Genomic DNA, 11418 nt, shown 5'->3' on the forward strand with positions numbered 1-11418 from the left:
ATGAATACAATAGTACAAAAGTCTGAGAGGATATAAAACACACTGTCTAGAATGGTTATCTCTGAGAAATGAGAATGGGGAAACTTTTCTAGTCTACTTATTTGTATTTCTGACTTGTATATTTTTATACAAGTATCTGTTTTCCTTATAATACAGAAATACATAGTCTAATGGAAAAGCAAAAGAAACCCTTGACCAATTTTTCACAGACCTTCTACAGGCTGCTTAATTCTGTTGACAACTTAGCCCAATTACCCTTAAAAGCAAAATTACAGAATAATACAATTCTTATACGCTCATCCAATGGTTCAACCTCCATTACATCCAACTTATTTCCTTCAGAAATGAAAGGTTAAACATCTTAATGATAAGCAGGGAAATTAAGATATTACAACTAGACCATGATTATTATTGAAAACATGAAATCAAGGCATTTTTTTGCATTTGAGCAACATATTTATGCCACAAATGACTAAAGATGTAATCTAGCTACCCAAATACTTTACTGTACAAATACAAATTTTTGCATTAACTCTGAGTAACACAATTATTCCAAATAATTATTTTATTTCAAATAGACACTCTTTCATCCATAGAATATTTTCTAATCATCTTTTTAACCATACAGATCATCTGTGAACTCTAAAACCTGCACAAACTCTTTTTAAAAACATTAAGAGATAATGAAAACTAAAAAAGTTAAGTAGAAATTAACTTTTTCAAGTCAAAATTCAGTATCTAATAAATCACTAAATAATTATTTAAAATAAATTATCACTATAAATCAACAGCCTACATACACTATAAAAATATGCAGACATCAGAACTGTTTATTAAATAATTAAGTTAATTCTGCTATTTACAAAACTGTGATTAATAGAGTAAATCAGTATAGAACTGATAAACTCTTTCCTCAGCTTATTAAAGGACTGTAACTGGCTCAAAATGAGAAGCACTGATAAAAGATTAATATGCCATAATGAAGACATTACCAGTAACATTGAAGGTTAGAATTTTAAGAAATTTAATTAAAATATGTAGTCCAGGCACAGTGGCTCATGTCTGTAATCCCAACACTTTGGGAGGCCAGAAGGGAGGATCTCTTGAGGCCAAGTTTGAGACCATCTGGCAGCATACCAAGACTTCCTCTCTACAAAAAGGTTAAAATATCAGCCAGGTGTGGTAGAACATGCCTATAGTCCTAGCTACTTGGAAGCTGAGGCAGAAAGATTGCTTGAGTTTGAGGATGCAATGGGGTATGATGGTGCCATAGTGCTCCAGCCTGGGTGACAGAGTGAAACCTTATCTCTTAAAAAGTAAACAATAAATAAATAAAAATAAATATGTAAGCTTGCAAACTACAAATTAGCATGCAAAAATGAGTTCTTATTCCTCCTCTACTACTCCCGGCCTCCATGGTCTTGCCTCACCTCCACTGTTTAGCTTCCGGGATAAGAGTTCCACTTTTTCTTGCAATTTATCATAGACAGTCACAATCTGGGACACGGCTCGGCGAGAAGACTCCACACGTTCCTGCAGCTGAGACTCCATCTCTTCACTGGAACTGCTGGCCAAAGTAGCAAGGAAAGAGAAAGCTGGCTCTTGCCCTTCCCCTGAGGACACAGGGGGAAAAAAAGAAGCCCCCCAAAATTATAAATTGGAAATAACAAAATCCATTTTTTTTCCCTCAAATGGAAAGCCTCAAAGCTGAGCTCTACTTCAAAAACCCAGATAGCATGCAGTGATAGAATCCATCACAAATACTTGCCTCTCTCTCGGTCATCTTTACGTTCCTGATTGCTATCAGAGTCTGGTTCTGGTTCAGGCACAACAAGGGCTTTTCGTTCTGTGAGTAGGTCTCCCAAGCCCTGCTCCAGATCGTAACGTTTAAGGATGATACGGATGTTTTCATCAAACTGGAGAAGGGTAGGTACAATTATGAAGAAACAAAGGACACAACTTTGGAAATGAAGAGAACAGTAAGCAGAACTAAATTGGTCAAATAAAAATCTGAGCAAATAAACAAGTTAGCTACCTGACTCCAGTATCGGTTGACAATCAATAGTGAGGCATCATCAGTAGCCTGTCGTCGTTCCAGTTTTTCAATGTGCTCACGAAGTTCATCTTCAATGGCCTGCCGCTGATCCAACATTTCTGCCAGCTTGCGATTTTTGGTTTGCAGTGTTCGAATGTCTAGCTCCTCCTGCCCAGTAAACCAATCGTATTAGTCTCCACAAAGAAATTAGAAAAATGAGCCACTAAACTCAACAAGGTCATAATAATTCATTAGTTATTTCCTATGAATAAAGCTACTGACTTTTTAAAAATCTTACAAGTAATTAAATAAGTAGAAGTCGAAGAGATAAACAACAGGTATACGATGGTGTGAGGAAAGAATAACACACACAAATGCACCAGAACCTCAACCACACCCATCTCGCTGTTCTAGTCACATGAACATCTACAAAGTAATGCTACTTTAAGGCCACCACCCAGCTAGATTACCCTTTACTCCAATCAACACTGTCATCTATCTCCTAAGCACCATCCTTCCTTCATTAAAGACTTCAGCACCTGGGTCCTTGTCTATCGCAGTTCCTGCTAATATATCTGGTGACTTCACCATACATGTGGACAAACCATCTAATCCTCTAGCATCTAGGCTGTCAGTTTTTCCAGTTCCTCCACTCCAATGATTATCTCCTCCACTGTGCTTCAGCCATGTATTTCAAAATACACATCTCAGACTTTTGTCCTTATCTAGAACTGTACCACATCTGAAATCTGAAATTCCAACTTCCCATTCCCTGAGTAACACCACATCTTTGCACGCCCTTAACCCAATATACCAATCCCTTTACCTCATTTAGATCTCCAGAATGTTGAATTCTTTTCTTTCTCCTTTTTGGTCTCCTTCTAGTTCCACTACCTTCCATATCTTAATCATATGCTGTATCGTACATTCCTTCAAACACCTGCCTAACAGCCTCCTTGGTTCTCTGCCCTTAATCCTTTTATTCTACCTCTGTGAACAAACCCCAATCTGAATTAACCCAGATATCTGGCTATTCCATTCCTGTACCCAGTATGCTGAGACTTCCAGAGAAGTTCATCAAACCACAGAAACTGATGCCTTTACAAAATGAGTTCTGAACCTAAACAGATCTTATAATTTGTCCAGAAATCTTTATCAAGTGAGCTATCTCCCATTCTCCATCAAGGCAACATCAACGTCTACCAAACCCTGCCCCCTTTTACATCATACAAAATAGATGGCTTTACGTTCCATTTTAATGAGAAAATAGAAGCCATCAGATGGGAAACACCTCAATTCCCCATCTCTTTGACCCATTCACACAATTATGTACACATTCTTAAAACCTCAGCTTGTGCTCAGGATCCTGTTCTCTTCTGTCTCTACAAAACCCTCACTCCATTAGTAATTTCACATCCCTCTCAATATTTTTCTCTCTCCAGCTCCTTCCCTAGGACAAGCCAGGGAGGGGTTGGTGGGAGGTGGGACAGGGGGATATAACAAGCAAAGAACCAGCATGTGGAAAAATATTCTTACTTTTCTGAGGAATTAATGAAATCAATATTTTAAAGTAACAATTGTTTATTAAACCACCCATTTTTGTTTCATTTTTCTCTTTTCCATTTTAGTTAAAACATTCCTAATATGCCAAAGTAGTCAACAGTTTTCCCACTGTACCAGTTTATTAACACTATTAATAAACTATATCCTTAAACTCTTCTCTGAACATTGCCTTTCCCTTCTTGCTCTAACCGAAACCTGGATGAGAAACTGTTTCCCTGCAGGCTTCTCCAGTGGTAGCTGTTTCTCTTCCACACCCCTTGAAGCCAGAGAGGGATGAATATCCTCCTTATTTTCCATTGCCACTTCCAGGCCATTACCCCACCTTCCTCCCTAAAACCTCCTACCTCTGCAGCTCATGCCATTAGCCTATACCACCTGCTGCCATGCTCTGTTGAATTCATCTATAAATGCCCACGTCGTTTCCTCACATTTCTCAAAGATTTAGCACCTAGCTTATTATCACTCTCCAATACTTTTCCTGTCATCATTCTTAATGATTTCAATACCCATACAGATCATCTTTCCTGTATTTGAATCATCAAGTAAGTCATTGACCTCCTCTTCACCAGTGATCTTGTCCTCTACCTCCTTCAGCCACCAACTCCTACATTTCGTCTTACTTGTATCTACACGTCCTCTATAAGCTCAATTTCAAACACCTCATTCTTCACAACTACCACTATTTTTCCAGCTCACTCTCTCGTTTCCTTACTCCAAAAATTCCTCAAACTCTCCAGGATCTACCATCCATTGGTCCTATACCTTTCACTTCTCTCACTTCCTTCTTTACTGAACTTAAATTCCATGATCAGTCATTATATAGTCATCTACTTTACAGTGATACTCCTTTAAAGCATTGTCTCTACTCTCTTTTCCCTAATTCCTCTCCTCTCATATTCTCTTAAGCTCACTGAAAACAGGCTGCTATCCCCACTATTCCACCAACACAGGTGTTTTGGTATCTCCAATGAACTCTTTATTATTAAATATAATATCTCAGTCCTCCCTTTATTCCCTTTGTTCCAACTGAAACCTGAATGAGAACACATCAGCAGCACCTAATCAGCTCCTTCTTGAAATAATTTCTTCATTGGGCTTCTGGGAATCCAATCTCTCTTACTATCCTCTAACCTCAATGGTCCCTCTTTGTTTGTATCTTTGATTAGTCCTTTCTCATCTCCTTGACATGAAAATATTGTAGTGCCCCAACAGACCTCTTTATTTATGCTTATTCCTTAAAGAAATCTGTAGTCTCATAGATTTAAACACAACTTACAAAATGATGATTCCCAAATGTACAGCTTTAGCCCAGACCTCTCTCCAGCATCCAGCTTATTAACTACCTATCCATTCAGAGGTCAAATAAATATCTCAAACTTATATGTCCCAAATCAAACAAAACACAATTCATCCTCCATGACTCCCAAAAATCTGCTCCTCTCATACATTTCTCTAGCTCAGTAAGTAAAAACTCCATTACCTTCAAAATCCTGGGGTGATCCTCCCTCCTATCTTTCATGTGAGTTATCCAATCCATCAGCAGATCTTATCCATGCTACCTCCACAGTGGTCCAAGCTACCATGATTTCTCATTAAGATGACTACAAAGGCCTCCTATAGCAAAAATTATGTGCTAAGTCCTATCAGCCTGCCAGATTCAGCACAGCTGTGGTGGACAGCTTCATTTACGCTGCCAGTGTTCCCACTTCAAGTACACTTTGGAGACTCAGTTTTTCTGTCCCACAATCACAGCTGGCTCATAATAGCAATCTCAAAATGCACAGGAGGTACTGCTTTCAATGGCAACCTTCAAGCAATTGGAGCAGGGATCAGTGGATACATGCCTCAGATCCCTACCTCTGGAGAAATGGAGTTATAGGGAAAGAGAGTCAGAAGGAGTGAAGAAAAAACTCTGCTAACTGGCCTCTTGTTTATAACCCTTGCTCTTCTATAGTCTCCAAACACAAGTCAGAGCATGTTATTCCCCTACTTAAGACTATCCAATGCCTCCTCATTGCCTCTGGATAAAGTCCACACTGGGGTGTGTGCTATGTGCTTCCCATAAGTATGTGCTTATCCCTATGAACAGCACATATCCCACTCTAAACAGTCTATTCCCTTGTCAGTGCTACCCTACAAACTAAAGTCTAGGGGATGTTTTCAATGTAAAGCACAGTGTCTGGCAAATAACAAATACTCAACAAATATTTATATATTGAGTGAATAAATGCCTTTGGAATGCATGATGTAAGGCAGTGCTAAGACAAAAATCACTTCCTGCCAGCAATATTAAGTACCAGAACCCCAGGAAGCTTCAGGGATGATACTCTATCACAACTCACTATGTATGTTCCTATTATTCTGACTCAAAAAAAAAAAAAAAAATCAACCTCTCTAAAATAAACCTCAGTCTCAAAATCAAATAAGTAATAGATGTGGTTTTGCAAGCCATACAAACATAAGGCATTTTAACATCACATCCCCATGTCTGATTTTCAAAAAAGCAAAATCTTGATGTAGATCAAAACCTGTAAACTTCTGATGTCTAACAGATACATAACATTACTATGAGATTTTTGGTATATAATACTCATTTTATCAGCTCCATAAGAGCAAGGATAATATCTACGTTATGCACCATTATATTATGTAGCCCAATACTAGCTATGAATGGCTCACATTTATTGACTATTTACTATATTAAATGCAAAGTGTTAGCCCTTAACAGGGACTCTCATTTTATCTGCATAAAAATCTAACATAGCAGATACTCTAATTATATTTTACAGACAAGAAAACAGGCAAAGGAAGGATAACACAAGGTCAGCCAGCTAGGAAGTGGTACAGCTCAGAGTCAACTCCAGGCAGTCTGGTCTCAGACTCTCACTCTTCACCACATTCTCAATGATTGCTAAACTGTCTCTTAGAATCTGGTACTGACTTTCTCAGTGAATGAAAAATAAATGTGCATCTTCCTACTGCTAAATACCTATACTTAACGTTGTATCAGGCACCACATTCCCAGATTCTCAAAAGAATGTAAGTACACCTTGAAAACAAACAACAACTGTCAATCTACCTCTCCTCCAGAACTGACTACCACATCATTTTACCTACTTTCAGCCTGTTTTATCTCCCTCTTCTTTTCAAACAGCTTCCCCACACTCCAGAAAGCTTCCATGAATTTTTAGTTTCAAGTTGCAACTGACAGAAGAAAAACACACTTTCATAGCACTGTTTCCTCATACCGTTGAAGAGACACCTCCTAGCTTAATTGTTTCCACTGTGGTCCCTGAATCTTCAACAGCTGCCTTCTTCTCAGGAGGCATGGAGGTGCCAGGTTCTCCAGCTGCTCTTTTATTTCCAATTCCTGACATTTTGGCAGCAGATGACAGCGGTTATCCTGACAGAAAAAAAAAGGGGGGGGGGGCACAAACTGACATAATATACATAAGGAAAGCAACAATAGAGTAAAAACTAGAAATTTTTCTGGCCAACCCTTTAACCTGGATCCATTAATTCCACAACTATCTCCATATTCCTCTTGGAGGAAAAAAAAAATTAAATTGTAGAGTAAAAATCAAGGTGGGTCGGGCGCGGTGGCTCATGCCTATAACCCCAGCACTTCGGAAGGCCGAGGTGGGCGGATCACGAGGTCAGGAGATCGAGATCATCCTGGCTAACACGGTGAAACCCCGTCTCTACTAAAAATACAAAAGATTAGCTGGGCGTGGTGGCGGGCGCCTGTAGTCCCAGCTACTCGGGAGGCTGAGGCAGGAGAATAGCATGAACCCGGGAGGCAGAGCTTGCAATGAGCCGAGATTGCGCCACTGCACTCCAGCCTGGACGACAGAGCGAGACTCCATCTCAAAAAAAAAAGTCAAGGATAAATTTACATGACAATAAATTTCTAAATAGGATAGTGATAAGAAATGAGACAATGGGCAAAGGGTGAAGAGACCAAAAATAAAGTTTTGGAATCTCCCTTCCTGTAATGTCAAAATCAGAAAAGGGCAGTTTGATTATGCCAGAAGTTAACACTACAGTGTTGGAAGAATTACTGAGCTAAAAGAGATCTGTGAAACGCCTACTAAAGTCATTAATATTAGACAAGTCAGTTATCATCTCTGAGCCTCAGTTTCCTAACCCAGGAATAAATAACCACGGTATATACTTCCTATGCTTATTATTTTTTTTTTTTTAAAAAAAGGATGATATAATTATAGAAAGAACTTGGCACAATGCCGAACACAAAGTAAGCACTCAGAAACCCCAGCTCTTCTTTTAACCTTTGCAGTGTCTCCCCTATTTCCAAACGCTCTCTCCACTGTTTTGAGCAACTCTACGGAAGTCAGACCTGGGTGCGAATCCCAGCTCTACCTCTTAGAGGCCGTGTTGCTTTGAAACAGTGAATTCGCCAAGAATTTCAGCTTCCTCAACTGCACAATATTAACGAATATATTTTTCCTTTGCTCTGCCTACCTCCCAGGGTGCTCAAAGGAGGCGGAATGGATGCTAAAGCACTTTGGCTACTTCAAGAAGCAACCCAGCCATCACCTAGACTAACAAGACTACTCTGCTTTCAATTCAAGCTCCAGAAGAGGACTATCGCTAGTAACAACCTGAGTAGGACCTCGCCTGGAGAAAGAAGAGACAGAAGCAGAACAAGGCTGCAATCCAACTCGCGAAAAGCCAAAGACCTCAGCCTCCGCGTGGATAATTGCAGGCCAGGAGACTGACGGCCCCAGAACCGGAGAGGGTGGAGACTCCTGAAGCCTGGCACAGCATGTTGGGCTCCAAGCGGGATCTAACCTAAGTTCTTTGAACTGGCGCTGCGCAGGAACAAAACTCACAGCAGTTACTCACCAAGGCCCGTGCAGCGATTCCTGCGCTCACCCTTGACCCGCGGCGGAGACAGGGCAGAACTTCCGGGAGGCGGAGCCACGGAGAGGAAAAAGGGAAAGAAAAAAGGAAGTCGCTTCAACCCAGCCTACAGGACTATGAGACGCCGCCGGGCGGAAGTGACGTACAGCGAGGGCTCGAGAAGTTTGAGCAAGCCCCGCCTCTCTAACAACGCTGGGCGAGCGCAGGACCCTCTCTTGGCTACTACCTCCAAGAGTATACCTGGGTCTCGCTGATACCCGACGGCGAGCCCTTGACTTTTGTGACTTGTTGACCTTTGCTACTGCGATCTTTTCCTGCTGGGATAAAGTTGCTCATTCTGTTGCTTGTCATTGGGGTTACCATCACTCGTTTAGACGGCCGATTGGCTGATGGTCCCGTCAATCTCCGGGGAAATTACTAGCCTCAGACACCTCAGAAAATTGTTCGTTGGTGCCCCTTCGTGCTGAAATGAAGAGTTCTGGAGAGAATCTGAGGGATTTGAGGAATTTCAGATCTTGGGGATTATTCCCCCGCACAGGGAACGGTATTCTGCCCTGTCTACACATGAGAATCGCTTTAGGGAGTTTTGGTCCCTCTAGGGTAGCCTGGACAAAAGCTTTTTTAAAAAAGTATTCCCTTCATCTCCTCCTCCCAAACCCCACACTTCCACCCGCTAGATTCTAATGCGTAAACAGGATGGACAACTACTGCTCTTGTGCATTTTTGGGAACAAGAAATTGTCCAGGGAAAAGATAAACGCCAATTAGTCTCTGATCTCAGTACTAGTCTATTTTAAGCTAATTAAGCATTGATTTTTTTTTTTTTAAGTTTTTGACAAACTGCTGTTTTTCATTCAGTTAAACTAAATGCGCTTTAATGATAGGACGGTAATTAATCTAACCTATTAATGAAAAGCTGTATGCCTCGCAGAACTGTGATAAACTACCTAATGACGTCAGCTAAGGGTCCAGAAATGGAAAAATGATCGCTATATCTTTTTTAAAAAATAGAATTTAGGCATCTTGGGGAAAAAGAACCTAATCTACACTGGATTTCTGGTAGTGTGAAGACTTTTGTCCCTGTACCTGCTGGGGCTTACCTGTAAATGAAGAAAGATGGTCAACACCAGGAAAACAAGTATTCCTGGTGCCTGGCAGTAGAACACCTTGACTATGTTGGAAAGAATTAACTGGCCCCAAGTGGACTTCACATTTCATTCCGTGAAGCGGGAGCCTGAGAGCATGTGAGTGGGGACCCAGCTGCCGAAAAGCATTGTATGAGACAATGACACTCATTCTCTCATCTTCCTTGGTTCCTCTACTCTTAGCAAGCCTTTCATTCATAGAACTACTGAATGGCAAGGAATGGTTTTTTCTAGCCCAGAGCTTGTAAACTAGAGGTTTACAGACTGCATTTAGGCAAGTTATGCTTTGTTTATTTTAGACAGTATTGGCTGTCCTGTGTGGTTAAAAACAAGAACAAAAATGAACTTAGTTGCCAACATTTAAAATATGGCTATTTTACATAAAAATACAAATTATCAGTTTCTCTGGAAAATGTTGACAATCTTGCAACAGAAGGGTTATATTTTTGCATGATCACATTGCTTAGAGCAGAGTAGTGGCTTTTTTTTTTTTTTTTTCTCGAGACAGAGTCTTACTCTGTTGCCCAGGCTGGAGTGCAGTGGCACGATCTCGGCTCACTGCAAACTCCACCTCACAGGTTCCAGCAATTCGCATGCCTCAGCCTCCCAAGTGGCTGGGACTACAGGCACACGCCACCACACCTGGCTAATTTTTGTATTTTTACTAGAGATGGGGTTTCACCATGTTGGCCAGGCTGGTCTCAAACTCCTGACCTCGGGCAATCCACCCACCTCAGTCTCCCAAAGTGCTGGGATTACAGGCGTGAGCCACTGCTACTGGCAATGAGCCATCGCGCTCGGCGTGGCTTCTCTTTTATTAATAGATGGTGTTATTCTTATTTACCATAATCCCCACTATTCTTTACTGGTTCCTTAGCACTAGTATAGTTTGAGTATCATCACTTGTGTGTTATATTGTGATAAATCAATTGCTGGTCCTAGGTAAGTGTCTGGTGGACATTATTGGTGATCTACCCAACATCCATTCACCTTCCCTCACCTTAGCAGAACCAGGATTTTTTTCATGTATCCATGAAGCACTTTGATTCCATAAGTCTTAGGGAAAACTGATTTCACCCCAATCTCCCAGGATTATCTTAAATACTAAGTTCCATTTCCCAAGCCAAAGTCCTAGTCAGCAATTGACAGTTTAATCAGGGTGAACTTCTTCGAATACTAGAACTGAAGCAGTTTCTTATCTTCCAGATTTTTTGTGTGAGGCTGAAACTGTTGGAGGCTTCCTGCTACCATTCTTGAGAATGGAGCGACCACACAGGGGTGAGCAGAACAAAGAGAATCTCAGGAAAATGGAGCCACATCAACTGAGTTAGGTCACCCCTAACTTCAACTCACACTAAAGAGTGTTAGAGAAGATTCTATAAAGAGAGCAGACTTTTCTAGTACCTTTCAATTCTCACCATGTAGGTAACCATATTCTCTAGCAACTGGGATATATGTCTTTCTCAAAAGTTCCAATTATCTAACACCTTCACAAGTGTCACAGCTCTCTAGAAAATAAAATCAACTCTGTGTGTGTGTGTCTGTGTGTGTGTGTGTGTGTGTGTAGAGAGAGAGAGAGAGATTTGAGAAAGAGAGAGACACACTATAAGGAATTGGCTCACAAGATTGTGGTGGCTGGATAAACCAAAATCTACAAAGCAGGGTTGCAAACTGGAGCCCCAGGAAAGATTTGCAGTTTGAGTCTAAAGGCAGTCTGCTGGCAGAATTCCTTCTTGCTCAGGGGAGGTTACTCTTTGTTCTGTTAAGGCCCTCAACTGATTGTATGAGGTCT

The 11418-nt window shown here is 40.8% G+C and overlaps 1 protein-coding gene across 1 annotated transcript in view; it reads right to left on the reverse strand.

The window, feature by feature from the left end:
* RNF20 (ring finger protein 20) overlaps window positions 1-8530 on the reverse strand; it is a 28531-nt gene extending 20001 nt beyond the window's left edge. Inside the window, exons 1-5 of the mRNA XM_010374154.2 lie at window positions 8465-8530; window positions 6847-7001; window positions 2036-2203; window positions 1769-1916; window positions 1431-1613 (exon numbers count right to left, since the gene is read on the reverse strand). Coding sequence (XP_010372456.1) covers window positions 1431-1613; window positions 1769-1916; window positions 2036-2203; window positions 6847-6975 — 628 coding nt within the window. The 5' untranslated portion in view covers window positions 6976-7001; window positions 8465-8530. The remainder of the gene's footprint in view (window positions 1-1430; window positions 1614-1768; window positions 1917-2035; window positions 2204-6846; window positions 7002-8464) is intronic.
* Between the last annotated feature and the right edge of the window lie 2888 nt (window positions 8531-11418).

Source organism: Rhinopithecus roxellana, chromosome 16, assembly GCF_007565055.1.
Source record: "Rhinopithecus roxellana isolate Shanxi Qingling chromosome 16, ASM756505v1, whole genome shotgun sequence".
In the NCBI taxonomy this organism is placed as follows: domain Eukaryota; kingdom Metazoa; phylum Chordata; class Mammalia; order Primates; family Cercopithecidae; genus Rhinopithecus; species Rhinopithecus roxellana.